This window comes from Tachyglossus aculeatus, chromosome 3 (assembly GCF_015852505.1).
Source record: "Tachyglossus aculeatus isolate mTacAcu1 chromosome 3, mTacAcu1.pri, whole genome shotgun sequence".
In the NCBI taxonomy this organism is placed as follows: Eukaryota; Metazoa; Chordata; class Mammalia; order Monotremata; family Tachyglossidae; genus Tachyglossus; species Tachyglossus aculeatus.
Window position 1 is genome coordinate 90042558 of NC_052068.1, and position 18657 is coordinate 90061214.

The 18657-nt window shown below is 44.9% G+C and overlaps 1 protein-coding gene across 3 annotated transcripts in view; it reads right to left on the reverse strand.

Annotated features, from left to right (window-relative positions):
• C3H18orf25 (chromosome 3 C18orf25 homolog) overlaps positions 1–18657 on the reverse strand; it is a 104414-nt gene that overhangs the window by 36326 nt on the left and 49431 nt on the right. For all 3 annotated transcript variants that reach the window (XM_038744258.1, XM_038744256.1, XM_038744257.1), the window contains exon 2: positions 5094–5909. In XM_038744258.1, the coding sequence (XP_038600186.1) occupies positions 5094–5820 (727 nt within the window). In that variant the 5' untranslated portion in view covers positions 5821–5909. The remainder of the gene's footprint in view (positions 1–5093; positions 5910–18657) is intronic.

Here is an 18657-nt window from a genome sequence, read left to right on the forward strand (position 1 = left end):
GGGTTAAAATGTGATAGGTCAAGATTCAGTAAACATCTCTTTGCTCACATGCAAGCTTATTAAATAAATTTCAATTCCACTAGATGCCTTGTGGTTAATTAAGTGGAAATTGCAAAATTGAAGGGTGTTTATTAGAATGATGAACTTCTGGGGAAGGAAGATGGAAAAGAAACAGGGGACAGAAAAAGAATTTCACTTTTTAATTTTCCTGAGGACATTAATTATTTTATTTGACATTCTCAGTATCTCATTTATGTATTACATGAGGTTCCTACCTGGTACAGAGATGCCCCCAGATTAAGACTGGCTCATCTCCTTAAAGAATGGGCACATGTTCCTCAGCTTTCCACTGGGACAGCATTCCACAGATGTTCAAAAATCACTTCGTAGAACCTTGGCCTAGGGGCCCTCACCTGCTGACTTTACTGCACTAATTCAGATGCTAACTTGTCAAGCATAAAGGTCACTAATACAAGATACTGGGAGTTCAGGGACAGAGAGGAAGGGAGGGCCATAGTCTTCGGGAAGGAATATTAACAACTGCAGCTCAAACTCTATGGTTTGAACACTAACTACCCAGGCCAGTATCTCCTCATTCCCAAATATTCCTGGTGCCTAAAGAAAAAAGGAGGAAAAGGGGGGGAAAAAACAAACATTCAGCTTGGTTGGGTAAACACACTGAGTAAAAGTTCAAGGCTGGAGTACAATGCCAGGATGTGAAAGGATAACCAAGTATCAGCGTTGGTTGGAGAGTTTTCAGTTTAAAGATAAGAATACTCTACTGGGCATCTGGGCTTGGCAACAGAAAGGGGAGAGTTACTCTCACACTCCTTTCTACTGGTGCCACTCTGCTTTTCCTAGGTAAAGCGGGGGGAATAATAATAATAATAGCATTTATTAAGCGCTTACTATGTGCAAAGCACTGTTCTAAGCGCTGGGGAGGTTACAAGGGAATGAGAAGACAGCTTCCTGAATGCTTTTCCTGGGTTTTCGTAAGTTGAGGAAAAAAAAAAAAAACAGCTCACCTCCTCAACAGTTCATCTGTCTGAACTCTTGGCAGGGACAAGGGAAGGACTGCCAGTCACGATCCTGGAGACCAGGGAAGTGGCGCTGTGGCAAGTAACAGCTGTGGGATTTTCTGCATGGTTCGTTAGGGCACCCCAAAAGAGTTTTCCCCTTGCTAATACTGCAGTTCACAGGACTGTAGGCTATTTTCAGTCACTTGGCATGGATAGTAAATCAAAAGTCTCCACAATGCAAACTGTGGGCTCCTTATGGGCAGGGATTGTATCTATCAACTCTATTGTACCAAGCGCTTAGTGCAGCGTTCCACACAGAGCAAGCCCCCAATAAAATACCATTCGTTGATCGACGGTCCCCACTGCTCCTGGAAGCTCACAAAGAGTCACTCCATGCTGAAAATGGCACAAATCCAGGAGAACATTTAACTATTTCTTCTGCCATGGGCTAGTCCTTATTATGGATTTGTTTTCTAAAATAGAGTGCCTTTCTGAAATCTTGTCTTCCATGTATACGTGGCCCAGGCATTTTTAAAGTTAAGTTTTCAGTAGAAAAATCATTCTGGGGCCTGAAACCAAAAAGAGTAGGACAAACATCAACCCCATCCAACTTCGGAGAGACGGGGCTTGGTAGATGAAATTAACGTTTTGGGGGTCCTGTATCTCCATATCCTGGGATGCTGCATTAAAACTTTTCTCCTTTGCTTCCTTACTGCAACCTGGTGGGTGGGCGAGCAGTTGTCCAGATTGAATGAGAGGACAGTGGAGGAAGGAAGCAGTGATGGAGAAAAGCCCCAGAGGAGGGAAAAAGAAAAAATAAGCTAGTTTTGAGCAGGGAACGTTCCTACCAACTCTGTTCTACTGTAGAGCACACGGTAAGCGCTCAATAAATACCACTGATTGATGAAATGCTTTGTAATAACATTTACTGAGAGCCCGCTGGGTGCAGTGTACTGTACTAAGCATCATCCAGGAAGCGGCTGTCTATTCCAATCTTCCTGGCAAATTTCTGGGCCAATTAGGAGGTACTCAAAAGGACCCAATCTCACAACAAAAATAATCGGTATCATCACAACCTATGGCATTTGAGTCCTACTATGCTGAATTTCCAAAGCACAAGTATCTAATTCTCTTTCAAAAGGACTCTGGTTAAAGAATCAGATACTAATAGCATTTTTAAAGTCTGTCCGAATTTTTGACTTTCTTAAGCCATTAAATTTGCCCCATGAAAACAAGAGTAACAATTTGTTCCCAAGTTCAGCCCTTGGAAATGCCATTTCGCTTTAGGGTGATTTTTACCACAGTGCTCCAAAAAGTAATTCTTATGCAGAAATTCTAGGAAATGCTGCAATTAACCAAAGTAATTTGTGAACTCAGATCATTTGTTCTTCACCTCACTCCCAGTTCTCCAAAACTAGAAGTGTCTACATGAATTTTGGTTTCTGAAATCCTAATGACCAATTTCAACTTACTTTTTTTTTTTAAGGGTACTTTCAGGAGGAATTGAGAGGACCTGCTCTAATACTGTTTTTTAGGTGGCCCGTGGAATAATTAGCCACTTTTACCAAATAAATCAGCCTTTCTTTTTAGTAAACATTACCCACATCACACATTTAATTTTACAGCACGATCCTATACCACATGTCTCAACCATCAACTATCCGTCCCCTTACAAGGAAACTTGACATTTTTGGCATCCAAGAACTTCTGATATCTACCTGGAATTTTACTTCATACCTTCAATTTTCAGGTTATTTAAAAACAATAAGCATTTGTTATTGAAGCTAGTAGTCTGCATTATAACACTATCTGCTTTTTCATGTCAGGTGACAGTGAGAACCTCTACTTTTTTACTTCCCCTTTGTCTCTCTTTTAGTGATGAGATAGGTCGCTAGGCATCGCTGTCCAAGAGGCTTTTTTTCTCTTTGTACATCCAGTTTTCAAGTTCATCTGCATTGTGCTGAAATCATTACGTTGAAATCATGTCCTAATGAGCCAGCTTGGAGGTAGTAATTGCCATTAGAGCAATACTCGGGTTACTGAAAAATAATCAGTGACTTTTGACCACTTCTCAGAATCCTAAGGATTGCAAGTTTTAATATCACAATATTACCATTTTCTCGTAGCAAGGAGCACTGGTTGCTGAACCATCCATCTGATTCCCCCAAAATGTACTATATTAGAGCCTCTGTAGACACTTCAGGAAATGAAGTATCACATTTTTCATTGCATATTTGAAATAACATGACCGACATTGAGAAAGTGAAGACAATGCTTTAGCACATACATATATATAAGTATATATACATGTTATGTATGTGCTAAAGCGTTGTGTGTGTGTGAGTGTGTGTGTGTGTGTGTTTTCCCATATTAAAGTGGTTTAAGACATACGCTAATTTGGCCACCAGCTCTTCTACATGGAGCATTCAACTTCTAACAATTCCTCCCTCGCACCCCCAGAGTGCCAGCAACAAGTAATATCATTCACGCAATGGGTCAAATTACAAATTAAAAAAAAAACCTATATATCAAAGAATAAAATTCTGAGGACTAAAGTCCTGACAAACTGACAACAGAGGCTAAGCCTTCCAAAATGGAGCTCATCAATGACATGTATGAAAACAGATGATTTTTGAGGTGATACCATTACTAAAGCCACTGCTAACTTGTAAAAATGAGTTACATCATCTCAAAAAGTCTCTGCCTCTCTCATGCACTCATATGCTGAGCTTCATTTTCTTTGATTTCACCCACTTCCCAGCAGGAGTTCCAGCCATGGTGAGGTATCAAAGTGCGACAGCTCCCACGGGGAGACACACCCCATTCATTCAATGGAGAGATACTGAAACAGACATACTGAAATATGAAAAATTTCATATTTAATATATATTCTTGTACAGTAGATGTTTTATTATATGCCCCCTCTACAGCACTTTTATATCTTTCATGTGCTTTACAACCATTCTCTATTTCTCAGCTTATATAAATTTAGGCATTTATGAAGATTAGCCAACAATCTTCTATTTTGAATCTCCCTTCCACTACGGCAATATTATCTAGCACATAGGTACACAATTGGCCCAAGTACCTTCCGATAAATTAGCTAGAAGAAAAGAATTTTTTGTAGAACTACCCGTGTAAGTTTGAAAAACCAAAACTTCCCCCCCTTTAAGGTTGCAAATACCAAAGCTGAGGATCAGGTGATGGACAAGTACTTAACATATTTCTGACCGTGCTCTAATGGATCTCTTTCATATGGCAGACTCATCTTTCCTCTGTGAAATGACAGAGCTGGCCTTGAAAGTACACTGTGCCAGCGATGAGAACACGGAGGAGACTTCAAAGATGCAAACTATTAGACCAGGATAACATAAGGAGTTGAAATTAGCAGACCGCTCGACATTTCGGAATGCTTGAACTGAGCGGTTCAAAAGGGGGGAAATTTTGCAAAACTTGCTGGATTGTTACTTAAACACCAACAAGCCATTCTTAGCGTAGAAATAATGCACAAAGAAGCTAACTAAGCTTATCAGGCATTGAAAAGTAGATCAGAACTATAAAGCATGGGCCGCTGAATGAGGCAGAGGGGATCGGAAGACTCAGATAAGACAGAACGTGATTTCAGATGCTATAAAGTTGGGTGAAGATGCTGTAAGGAAGGGGCACCTACTACTCTGGACAAGGTACGGAGCAGTGAGGCCGTGTCTTAATAACGTCTAATCAATACTGAAAGCACTAGTGGGAGGTTCATTAAAAGAGAAAGAGATCTGGGCAAGATCCCATGGTTTAAAAATAGTCTCGTCCCTATCTTTCACCATTTTGATATTTTTGCTGGCGTGCAAAAGTGCACTGGAAACCTCAAAACAAGCTTTTTGGGTTTTTTTGTTTGTGTGTGTGTGGTTTTTTTTTTTTTTTTTTTTAATTTGCCATGTCTTGTTAATACACTGCAGTCTTCAAATTTACACAGAGCTGCAGGCCTCCTGGTTTTCTCAAGTGTCACTCATCTAATTTAGCATGACAGCTGAGAAACGGCGTCAGGCGCTTTTACAGTTCAGTTTAAAAAACATCCTCTACCTGGTATCTCCGCAGTGATTGTCTTGCTGCTCCCCGAGACCTCTTCGTCGTCGTCGGACGAGCTCGTGCTGGAGTCGCAGGTCAGGTCGCTGTCGCTGGTACTGCTGTCCTGCAGCAGGTTGTACTTCTTCCGGGCCGCCGCCTCCCGCTTCTGCCTCAGGAGCCGGATCCTCTCTTTGTGCTTTTGGCTCCGGTGGCCTTTAACCTTGGCGACTCGGCCGTTCTGCTTCTCGCTCGACTGCCGGTTTTTCTTGGCGGCCATGGTGGACGTCTCGCTCTCGGACCGGGACCGTCTGGCCTTGCGCCCCACCGCCGAGCCGGTCCCGCCGGAAGGGTCGCCCTCGACGGCGGCCTCCGCCTGGCCCGGCTCGTTCTCCTCGGCGGAGGACAGCGTGTCGGAGTCGGCCAGGTGCCCGCTGGAGGAGGGGGAGAGCATGCAGTGATTCGAAGAGTCGCTCTCGTACACCCGGCTGGCCACGGGCTTGTCGCTCTCGGTGGATGCCAGCTGAGACTCGGAGGAGTCCCGCCTCAGTTCCATCAGCAAGCAAGGCATTGAAGAGAGGACCGTGGAATCTGCTACGATGGCCACTCCGTCTTTCGGAGCGGGGCTTTCCAGTTCTATAGGTCCGTCTTCGGCCTGAGCCGCCTCCTGTTTTCCCGACGGTTTCGGCCGGCCTTCGGGCTCGATGAGCTCTTCGACTTTTCCAACCGCCTCCTCCATCTTCATTGCAGAATTCCCACTTCCCTGGAGTCAGATCATGGAGCCCAGCGTCTAGAGGCTGGGGAACTAGATCAAGGATTCAACGGGAAAGCAACCTGCGCAAAGACACACACAATTAGTGAACGGAACGTAAAGGACAGACTGTTCAAACAGACTATTCAAACCCTAGAAGAAGGAAACTATTTCTCCTCCCTTATTGACACCCATGCCCATCACCCCCGCCAGCTCTTCCGTACATTCAACTCCCTTCTCAGGCCCCCGGTTCCTCCCCCTCCTCCTTCCCTCACCCCCAACGATCTGGCCTCCTACTTCATTAACAAAATTAAATCCATCAGGTCCGACCTCCCCAAAGTCTCTTCCCCCCTTTCTCCAACCCCCCGGCTCTCAACATTCTCTGCTACTCTCCCATCCTTCCCAGCGGTATCCTCAGAGGAACTCTCCTCCCTCCTCTCAAGTGCTACTCCGGCCACCTGTGCTTCTGACCCCATTCCCTCTCATCTTATGAAATCTCTCGCTCCATCCCTTCTCCCCTCCTTAACTTCCATCTTCAACCGCTCACTCTCCACTGGTTCCTTCCCCTCTGCCTTCAAACATGCCCATGTCTCTCCCATCCTAAAAAAACCCTCTCTTGACCCCACCTCACCTTCTAGTTATCGTCCCATATCCCTCCTACCATTCCTTTCCAAACTCCTTGAACAAGTTGTCTACACACGCTGCCTAGAATTCCTCAACAACAACTCTCTCCTCGACCCCCTCCAGTCTGGCTTCCGTCCCCTTCATTCCACGGAAACTGCGCTCTCAAAGGTCACCAATGACCTCCTGCTTGCCAAATCCAACGGCTCATACTCTGTCCTAATCCTCCTCGACCTCTCAGCTGCCTTTGACACTGTGGACCACCCCCTTCTCCTCAACACGTTATCTGACCTTGGCTTCACAGACTCCGTCCTCTCCTGGTTCTCCTCTTACCTCTCCGGTCGTTCTTTCTCAGTCTCTTTTGCAGGCTCCTCCTCCCCCTCCCATCCTCTTACTGTGGGAGTTCCCCAAGGTTCAGTGCTTGGTCCCCTTCTGTTCTCAATCTACACTCACTCCCTTGGTGACCTCATTCGCTCCCACGGCTTCAACTATCATCTCTACGCTGATGACACCCAGATCTACATCTCTGCCCCTGCTCTCTCCCCCTCCCTCCAGGCTCGCATCTCCTCCTGCCTTCAGGACATCTCCATCTGGATGTCCGCCCGCCACCTAAAGCTCAACATGTCGAAGACTGAGCTCCTTGTCTTCCCTCCCAAACCTTGTCCTCTCCCTGACTTTCCCATCTCTGTTGACGGCACTACCATCCTTCCCGTCTCACAAGCCCGCAACCTTGGTGTCATCCTCGACTCCGCTCTCTCATTCACCCCTCACATCCAAGCCGTCACCAAAACCTGCCGGTCTCAGCTCCGCAACATTGCCAAGATCCGCCCTTTCCTCTCCATCCAAACCGCTACCCTGCTAATTCAAGCTCTCATCCTATCCCGTCTGGACTACTGCACTAGCCTTCTCTCTGATCTCCCATCCTCGTGTCTCTCTCCACTTCAATCCATACTTCATGCTGCTGCCCGGATTATCTTTGTCCAGAAACGCTCTGGACATATCACTCCCCTCCTCAAAAACCTCCAATGGCTACCGATCAATCTGCGCATCAGGCAGAAACTCCTCACCCTGGGCTTCAAGGCTCTCCATCACCTCGCCCCCTCCTACCTCACCTCCCTTCTCTCCTTCTACTGCCCAGCCCGCACCCTCCGCTCCTCCACCACTAATCTCCTCACTGTACCTCGCTCTCGCCTGTCCCGCCGTCGACCCCCGGCCCACGTCATCCCCCGGGCCTGGAATGCCCTCCCTCTGCCCATCCGCCAAGCTAGCTCTCTTCCTCCCTTCAAGGCCCTGCTGAGAGCTCACCTCCTCCAGGAGGCCTTCCCAGACTGAGCCCCTTCTTTCCTCTCCCCCTCGTCCCCCTCTCCATCCCCGTCTTACCTCCTTCCCTTCCCCACAGCACCTGTATATATGTATATATGGTTGTACATATTTATTACTCTGTTTATTTATTTATTTATTTTACTTGTACATTTCTATCCTACTTATTTTATTTTGTTGGTATGTTTGGTTCTGTTCTCTGTCTCCCCCTTTTAGACTGTGAGCCCACTATCGGGTAGGGACTGTCTCTATGTGATGCCAATTTGTACTTCCCAAGCGCTTAGTACAGTGCTCTGCACATAGTAAGCGCTCAATAAATACGATTGATTGATTGATTGATTGATAGAAGCACCTCAGGGTATCTTTTGGAAGAAGCTGACAAAATTACCCTGTAGAGACTTGACATCTCCTGAGAACACATCCAGAGAATCTGTACTTCTTTCCTGGATGCTTTATTTAGAGGGAGAAATGGTCTGGGGTCTACTTACTGAGGTGCTGTTACAAGAAGTTCCTAAAAATGGCACATTCACACCTGCAACTGTCTTCATAGATGCTTGCATTTAGCTACGAAAACCACTTCCAAACTTCATATTCTATATTCGTTTTCAACAAGCTCCGTGACCTTGAAAATGCTGGCTTTAAGGTGAATTTTAGATTCTAAGAAAGAAATGTCATTTGGAAAAATCAGAGACCGGGGCCTCTAACTTTTGCAAGGCAGGAGTTAATTCAAGTTTTCCTCTACCTCATGTCTTACCTTTTAGGATCAATGCCTCACAGTAGTTGTAAGTTCCCTCCCCTGATTCCTACCCCCAGTTACTAAGGAGAAACTATTTCGGGTCCTAGTTCCCGCATCCGGGAAGGACTACTGACTATTTCATGCACCCATCTTTCCCAGCCTCGCTAAACAAGAGATGGTGGTTTCTGTTTGTTGTCAAAGAATACATTTTTCTCTCCTAAGCTTTTAACTTCAGTTGCAAACTATAAAGAGCACCTCTACTTCCTTCTCATGAGAAACGAGGGTGACGGGGAGGCCTATAAAGAATAAAACGAGCTTGAAACCCCTCTTTACCTATCATCAAGAGAAGTGTGTCCGAGTGGATGGAGCACAGGCTTGGGAGTCAGAGGTCGTGGGATCTAATCCCGGCTCCACCACTTGTCTGCTGTGTGATCTTGGGCAACTCAATTTCTCTATGCCTCAGTTCCCTCATCTGTAAAATGGGGATTAAGACTGTGAGCCCCATGTGCTACAGGGACTGTGTCCAACCTGATTAGCTTGCCTACTGTTTCACTTGGCTCCTTGAGGTATATGTTATATACGGTATCATTGTACAGAAGCTAATTTTAACAACTTTCCGAAACCAGAAGCTGATCACCTGCAGATCTGAAAATTCTCTATGTGAAGCGGTTCCTGGGGGACACCATATAAGCCCTTTACTGTTTCGTCCCCAAAGTTCAAGCCTATATTATGCAAACTATTCACACCAAATCACTGTGTCAGGGGTGTATTTTCATCTAGATTTATAATTCCCCTTCTAACTGATCAATAGTTAGTGAGCTCCTACTGAACTGAGTACTGTACTGAGTGCTTGGGAGGATTACAACAGAGATAGAAGACAACAAACAAAACTGTTTACAGAAGGAGAAAGGGAAACGCACTACCTACAAGAGTGCTTTAAACAGTAGTAGGGTAGGAAGGCGGACACGTACACAGGTGCTTCGGGTGCCTAAGTGCCTCACTGGCACAAAAGGGCTGAGGTGTTACAAAAGGGACTCAGCCTGGAGTGAGGATAAATTCAACCAGGGAAGGCCTCCTGCAAGAGATGTGATTCGAGAAGGGCTTAAATGGCTGAGAGAACTAAGGATTGGCAGATTTGAAGGGGGAGGGAGCTCCACGCAGGAGGAAGGGCACGAGGAAAAAGTCAGAGACGCGAGAGACAGGAACAAGGAACAGTGAGTGGGTTAGTTTGAGCAGAACGGAAAGTGAAAGCTGGCATATAGTGGGAGAAGAGAATGGATAAATACGAGGGAGGGTGATAATAGAGTGCCTCCCTTAAAGCACAGGGGTTCATCCCCAAATGTTAATCAATTGACTCATGATTTATCTAGGCCCTGGACACATTTACAGTGTATTGCAAAAATGGGACCTACTTTCAAAATGGTTATGCAGTACTTAGGCTGTAAGTCTTTGACCTACTCTAAACTGTTAGCTCCTTGTGGGCAGGTATCATGTCTACTAACTCTGTTGTACTGGACTCTCCCAATCAGTCAATCAATCGCATTTATTGAGTGCTTACTGTGTGCAGAGCACTGTACTAAGCGCTTGGGAAGTACAAGTTGGCAACATATAGAGACGGTCCCTACCCAACAGTGGGCTCACAGTCTAGAAGGGGGAGACAGAGAACAAAACAAAACATATTAACAAAATAAAATAAATAGAATAGATATGTACAAGTAAAATAAATAAAGAGTAATAAATACGTACAAACATATATGTATATATGTTTGTACGTATTTATTACTCTATAAATATATATATATATACAGGTATATATTTATTACTCTCTCTCTATAAATATATATACAGGTACCAAGCATATATACAGTCCCAAGCACTTCATACAGTGCACTGCACCCAGTAAGTGCTCAATAAATACCATTCATTCATTCAATCAATCGTATTTATTGAGCGCTTACTGTGTGCAGAGCACTATACTAAGCGCTTGGGAAGTACAAGTTGGCAACATATAGAGATGGTCCCTACCCAACAGTGGACTCACAATCTAGAAGGGGGAGTCAGAGAACAAAACCATATTAACAAAATAAAATAAATAGAATAGATATGTACAAGTAAAATAAAGTAATAAATATGTACAAAACATATATACAGGTACCAAGCATATGTACAGTCCCAAGCACTTCGTACGGTGCTCTGCACCCAGTAAGTGTTCAATAAATACCATTCACGCATTCATTCATTCAATCGTATTTATTGAGCGCCTACTGTGTGCAGAGCACTGGACTAAGAGCTTGGGAAGTACAAGTGGGCAACATCTAGAGACGGTCCCTACCCAACTATTGATTGATTAAATCTAGACTGTAAGATCGCTGTGGGCAGGGACTGGCTGTCTATTGTTATACTGTACTCTCCCAAGCGCTTCGTACAGTGCTTTGCACACAGTGAGCGCCTAATACGAGTGAAAGACTGTTATAGAATAACTGGACTAAAGCAAATGTAGCCCCCTTATAATGCCAGCAGAGGGGGTAAGAGTTAAATAAACCTAAACCCGAGACAGTAATTCCAGTTATTGAAACCAGAAAATAAAATGCTAATTTTAAATACAGGCAGGAATAGAAAAACCTGGAGTCTAGGAGAAAACTGAAGGTGTAGTGAACCGTTTTTCTATGACCAAAAAAAAAAAAAAGAATCCACGTTCACAGCCGTTCACAAGAGAATTGCGGCTCTACATTCCTAAGACAGAAAAACGTCAGAGGTTAGATGACACCAGTAGCTCTTATCTCTCTCAAAGGAGAAGCGGAGAAGGACCAGTAACTTTTCAAACTGATGGCACATCACCGATACTTCCCTGCAAAGTATTTCAAATTTACGACGTAGGAGTGATAAAATTGGTTGTACCTTTGTGGGAAAAGGAAAATGATCTCTTTTAAAAATTCGACGTTTGATCACCTGGAAACACACAGGAGACCAGGAAATTATCGAACGTTCATTCATTCAATCGTATTTATTGAGCGCTTACTGTGTGCAGGGCACTGTACTAAGTGCTTACATCCACTCTGAAACATGAGAATGGGATGTGAGAAAACGTGACGAAATGCACGCTGAGTAGCTGCACTACAATACTTTGGATAAACGCGGTGTTTCATTGGAAGTCCTTCAATAGGCATGCTGTGTGACCTTGGACAAGTCCCTTGACTTCTCTGGGCCTCAGTTACCTCATCTGTAAAATGGGGATTGAGACTGTGAGCCCCACAAGGGACAGGGATTGTGTCCAACTTGATTTTGCTTGTATCCACACCAGCGCTTAGTACTGTGCTTGGAACACCAGTAAGCGCTTAAACACCACAATTAGTACTATTATTACATTGCAGTATTCACTGAATCAGCAGGAGAGAACCGAGCAGTGAAGGAGGGACTGATTACATGCGCCCATAGTGGTGCTCGTTGTGGACAGGAATGTGTCTGTTGTTCTACTGTACTCTCCCAAGCGCTTTGCACACAGTAAGCACTCAATAAATATGATTGCATAAATGGATGAATGGTGGAATTGGTTTCCTCTGACCCTGCCAGTATCCTCTCCTGGGTCTTACAGAGTTCTCCTCCTTGAGGGTTCCTGGGTGCCTCTGGCCCAATACTGGGCCCCTCCAATATCAATCAATCAATAGTATTTATTGAGCTCTTACTGTGTGAAGAGCACTGTACTAAGCGCTTGGGAAGTACAAGTTGGCAACATATAGAGACAGTCCCTACCCAACAGTGGGCTCACAGTCTAAAATATGTGTAGCATCGATCCTGCTGGGCAGAGGGAGGCAGGAGAGGCTGAGACCATGCAGGGATAGGTCAGGTGGAACAAGGCCTACCATCTAACAAGGGAACTCTCCAAGACAAAAGAGGGGGAAAAACCTCCGCAGAAGCAGCAGAGGTGAAATGAAAAGAAATAGAAACTGATTAACAATAACAATAGTAATAACTGTGGTATTTGTTAAGCGCTTTCTATGTGCCAGGCACTGTACTAAGTGCTGGGGGTGGATACAAGCTAATCGTGTCCCTGTCCAACATGTGGCTCACGGTCTTAAACCCCATTTTACAGATGAGGTATCTGAGGCTCAGAGAAGTTAAATGACTTGCCCAAGGTCACGGCAGATAGGGGGAGGAGCCGGAACTAGAACGCAGGTCCTTCTGACTCACAGGCATGTGTTCTATCCATTGGGCCACGCTGCTTTTCTATTGATATTTGCAATTTATCTTGTGTATTTATTGAGTGCAGGCCACTGTACCGAGCATTTGGCAGACTACAATATAACAGATTAGGTAGACACATTCCCAGCCCACAACAAGCTTACAGTCTCGAGGGGGAGTCAGACATTAAATCAAATAAATTACAAATATGTACATAAGTGCTGTGGGGCTGAGTGGGGGGCGGCGTTAAGAAACGGAGCGATTCAGGGTGACGCGGAAGAGAGTTTGAGAAAAGGAAATAAGGATTTAGTCAGGGAAGCCCTTTTGAAGGAGATGTGCTTTCAATAAGGCTTTGCAGGTGGGGAGAGTAATTGGCTAGTGGATAGGAACTATTCTCCCTATCGCACCGAGAGTTTCTCTCTCAATTCCCTGCACTTACTGAAGGGGAGAAAAATGGAGCTAACAGAACTGAAGAGGTGGCTTGAGTGCCATCTGTATTGCAGGGAATAGGGCCTCTAGGACCCATCTGGGTAATGGGGAGTTGGGCCTCTGTCCACAGAGCCATCAACGCGGACTTCACGGACCTCTGCGAGGAAAAAAAAAATCAGCTGAAGGCAGGCCCGCCGCTAGCAAGGTTCGTAGTACGTTAGGCATTACGCAGAGCATGAGGTTCCCATGTGCACCTAAATGCTTCAGTACTATTTCAGGGTGATGACAAAACGGGAGTCCTGAGACTACGACCCGTTGTTCAGTTCAGCCACAACTCTGGGCTTCACTTGGTGTTTTGGTTTAGGGTGCTGTTAGGGAATTTGGAAACATCTGCCGGACAATGCCCGCCCACTTGGGCGCAGCCCGCTGCAGTGTCACAATGGAAAATGACTCCCAGCTAGGTTTTTGCTTTGACCATGGAGTTCAGCAAAAACCCTGTTAACTCCAAGGGCATAGACCGCCACACTGACCATTAGAAATTATTTCTTTCGAAAACACAGGTATGAAAAAGATTTCTACGAAGCAGGTTTTTAACTGCTGCCAGCAGAAAGCAAGTTCTTGGCACACAGTACGTGCCCAATAAATACCACTGATTGACAACATCAGGAATTATTTCATACTTCTCCACCGCATGACACGTCATGTACCTGCTTCTGCCTGACCGGCTACTTTGACAGCAAAAAGCAGAGGTGAAAGTGATAGCTTTGTTATTTTGAAAGTTCTTTTATTCGACTTACTGCTAAGAGGAGGAATCTACCCTCTTTTTATAGGCTGGGAAAGAGGAGAAACACAATTCAAAACAATCACAATTACCCTAAAATTATTAGTATGTGCACCTAACAGATATCGGGCATACCAGAATACATCAAAAGTTCACTTACTTGAATCTGATCAAAGCCAGTGTCAAATGCTTCCAAGCAGAGTGTAAGCTGTTAAGGGCTTATCATATGTCAAGCACTGTGCTAAGTGCTGTGGGAAATACAATCATATCAAAAATTGCCCCTGTTCCACATGGGGCTCACAATCTAAGGGGGAGGGAGAGAGGAAATAATAATAATAATAATAATTATTATTATTATGGTATTTGTTAAGCACTTACTACGTACTATGTACACTGTTCTAAGTGCTGGGATAGATACAAGGTAATCAGGTTGAGCCACGTGGGGCTCACAGTCTTAAACCCCATTTTACAGATGAAGTCCCTGGAGCACAGAGAAGTTAAGCGGCTTGCCCAAGATCACACCGCAGACAAGAGGCGGGTCCGGAATTAGAACCCACGTCCTCTGACTCTCAAGCCCGTGCTCTTGCTACTAAGCTGTGGTGCTTCTCCACATTAAATCCTCATTTTATAGATGAGCACACTGAGGCCCAGAGAAGTTAAGTAACTTGCCAAAGGTCACACAGCAGGCAAATTAGAAGCCAGATCTCCTGATCTTTCCACTCCCGGACACACTGGGGCCTGCTAGTAGTTGGTAATCGCCTAGTGCTCTGAAACATGACAGTCAATTGCCCTTGTAAAGCGTATCCTAGATAATATGCAGACATTGCTCTGCCTCATAGTGTTGTCTCATCTGGTTTTGCTTTTACTACTTTCTCCTGGCTAGGAAAATGCCATTGTCAGATTTACCGTGATGACACTCTTCCTTGTCTGGCTGTGCCTTTACACCCGAACGCGAAATCCTTAAGGGCCCTCAACCAACTGCAGCTACCAGTAACTGGGGGGTGGGGGAGACTCCCACAGTCTATCGTTCCCACTTATCTGTCTCACATTCAAGCAACCAAAAATCCCCCCTCATCCCCTTTATGTGGCAGAAGATGAATCAGCAAACGAAACTACGAAGGAGTGGTGAGAGGGAGGAGAACTGGGGGGTTGGATGGTGCTTCAATGAGAACGATGCCGAAAGCAGCCGAAGGGACAGGAAGGGTTAGGATAGAATGTGGCACGGCAGACTTGGTTTGGAGGGGTTCATTAGGAAAACGATTAGGTAACGCCCGTAACCTTGGCGTTAAGGATAGGCCATTCAACCCTCCCTCGTTCAACCCACATATTCAATCCATCACTAAATCCTGTCGGTTCCGCCTTCACAGCATTGCTAAAAGCTGCCCTTTCCTCTCCATCCAAACTGCTACCACGTTAATCCAATTGCTCATCCTATCCTGTCTGGATTACTGCATCAGCCTCCTTGCTGACCTCCCAGCCTCCTGTCTCTCCCCACTCCAGTCCATACTTCCCTCTGCTGTCCAGATCATTTTTCTACAAAAAACACTCAGGACGTGTTTCCCCACTTCTCAGAAAACTACAGTGTTTGCCCATCCACTTCTGCATCCAAAACAAAGCAAAAAAATTCTTCACTATTAGTTTCAAAACACCCAATCACCTTGCTCCCTCCTACCTCACCTCACTACTCTTTCTACTACAGCCCAACCACAAACTTTGCGCATCAAATGCTAATCTTCTTACTTGGCCTCCATCTCATCTATCTTACCGCCGACCCCTCACTTATGCTCCGCCTCTGGCCTGAAACGCCCTACCACCTCAAATCCGAGAATTACTCTCCCCTGCCTTCAAAACCTTATTGAAGGTTCATCTCCTCCAAGATGCCTTCCCCAACCAAGCGCCCTCACCGCTTCTTCCACTCCTGCGTTGCCCTGACCTGCTCCCTATGTCCTTCCCCCATCCCAGCCCCACAGCACTTAAGTATGTAGCTGTAATTTATTTATATTAATGTCTGTTTCCACCCCTCCCAAGCATTCACTGTAGGCAGGGAATGTGTCTGTTTATTATTGCATTGTACTCTCCCAAGCACTTAGTACTCTGCACACAATAAGCGCTCAATAAATACAATTGAATGAATTCAGGATACCTGTGTTCATCAGCTGGGTCTCTACAGTGAAGGAGGTAGGAACCAAGACATGACCACTCTAGTTCTCCCCTCCTCAGTCAACCCTCTCTCTCGCAGAAGAGCACTGGGGAAATCTGAGACACAGGACCTTTACAGGAGGATAGCCTGGAAAAAATTTGAAAACCACTAGCCTTAGAACTAGTGAAAAATCTGAACTAGTTCTTGATACAGCTACCCTCAACTACTTTGAAGATCATCTACAAGGTTTAACTTTGGTTTAAACACCTCCCCTTCCTCTCCTCAACTTTTAATGTATTTTGACGGACTCACACTACACTCAGCACTTAAGTGAATGCCCTTTATACTCCGCCATTCCCTATCTGTAATTTATTTTAACGTCTGTCTCCCCTCTAGACCATAAGCTCCTTGTGGGCAGATCCATGTCTACTGACTCTATTGTACTGTGCTCTCCCAAGAGCTCAGTAGAGTGGTGGACATGGAGTAAGCGCTCCAAAAATACCAATGATTGACTTGAATACTGATTAAAGTCACTTTAATTGATCTAATTAGCATAATGACCCATGCCTGCTGTTAGCCCAAAGGGGCTCTTTACTGACTAGAATGCGAAGGAGATCACTTGGAAAATAAGCTTTCATGTATGTACACTTGAAAACATCCGATTCAAAAGCTTGTTAGGTATTTATTTATATTGGTATTTGGTCACGTCATAACATTTATGGTGTGTTTTTAATTTCTGCTTCTAATTTTTATATCGCTTTGGTCCATCTGGGGCTCTTGGGAATGTGTTATTTACATCAGTTCCTGTGGGAAAGTCTATTTTGCTTAGCACACTCACTGACTTATTTCATGGAACCAATTAAGAGCCTTAAGTGGGACACAGCAGTAGCTTTTCTAGCCTGGATCTTTCCCAGCTTCAATAGAGGGCACCTTCAAGTTGACACGTTGCATAGAATTCTCTTTCCTTGTGTGTCACTTTCAAGTTTGCAGTTTTGAAATGTCAAGCAGCTCTTGACTGAACTGCTTGGTCGGAGCAGCCGAACGATTCGAGTGAGCCGTGATCCTCGGCGCTTTTCTAGAACTTTTCGGGAAGATAGATGCAGAATGGAGGCCTGTGGTCTCGCAATCCAAAATTAGCCTCGACTGGAGAAAAGGTCAGCTAGGCGGTGAAATTCAACAGGGACAAGTGCTGAGGGTGCGCTTGGAAAGGAAAAGCAAAATTGATAGAACAAAGAAGGAGAATGATCGCCTTGCCCAAGTTTAGCAGAAGCCCCTCCTCCAACTTCCTGTCTTTTCCCCCTCCCTCCAAGCGTCCCTGCAAGCACCATTCCTTAAGCATATCAAATGATATTATTTGAGGTTGTTTACTCATGTAATACACAGCACAGAAGTGTGGTCTCCTGGGCTGTTTGGCTCTGTGCTGCAATGCCAGCCCACTATTTTTTCAGGCCGTATTTTGATGGCACTGCTTTTGTGGTGCAGCATTATTGCAGCAGCATCTTGACATGAATTCAACCCACACAATTCTACACTGTCGTGTTTTTAGTCACATTCTTTCCCAAGGATGTACTTTCATAAAAGCCACTATATATAACACATCACGAAATCTCAATACGAAAAATCTAAAACACACTTGGTGGTGAAGTTGGCCTGGTTCGTGGGGGGCGATGGGGGGGGGGGGGGGGAGATGAGACACCTGACATTAAGTGATGTGATGCTTTCTCTGTGGGTAAGGGACACGTCTGGCAACTCTACTGCATTGTACTCCCCTAAACACTTAGTACAGTGCTCTGCAATAGTACGCGCTCTATAAATACCATTGATTACTACAATAGCAAATATAGCTATTATGAGTTGAGAACATAGGGAGAACTTTGGCAAGCATTTCTTTTCTCCAGTCAGGGTGGCAGACAGCAAAGTGCCTGAAACACCTCTAAAGGAATATCCAGGCACAAATTATCAATTCAATGAAAACTTTTTTTAGCTACAAATGTAATATTGGTTTGTTCTGTTTCAACCCCTCAGCTTCTTAGCAGGAAAGTTCTTGCAGAAAGTTGGGAAGAGCCAAGTGATAAATGGCCCTAAAAACCTCTGAATTATAAAATCAGTAGTTAACTTGTACTACTTTTAAAATTTTCAACCTTATCCGCTGCACACAATCAAATCTTTTTTAAAGCATCTTTAACCATCCCAAATCTCTCTCACAGAGTGACAATTTTTAGAAAGTCCCAAAATGCCATGAACACTGATTCACAGTATGGACCGTTTACCGCCTCGTCGGGTTAAAAAAATTCAAAGCCACAGCGAAGCGAAAGCCCAGAGCAGAATTCTAAAATTCCATCCCTGCTCATTCCCAATTCGTAGCCATGTAGTTCAGGGTGGGGGACTTCAGACGGGAGACTTCCTGTAGGATTTCAGAATGAGAGTTTAGCTGATCCTTATCCCTGCCCTCTTTCCTTCCGGCTTGTGTTCGTTCTCTAAATATCAATTGCTCTTCACACTAGCCTTGCCAGGAACGCCCCACCCCAACCTACACTTTCCCCCCAGTGCCTCCCATAGTGACCAGTACTTGGGCACCGGCCAAATCGTTCCACGGCTCCAGGGAAAAAATACCCATGGTTCCAG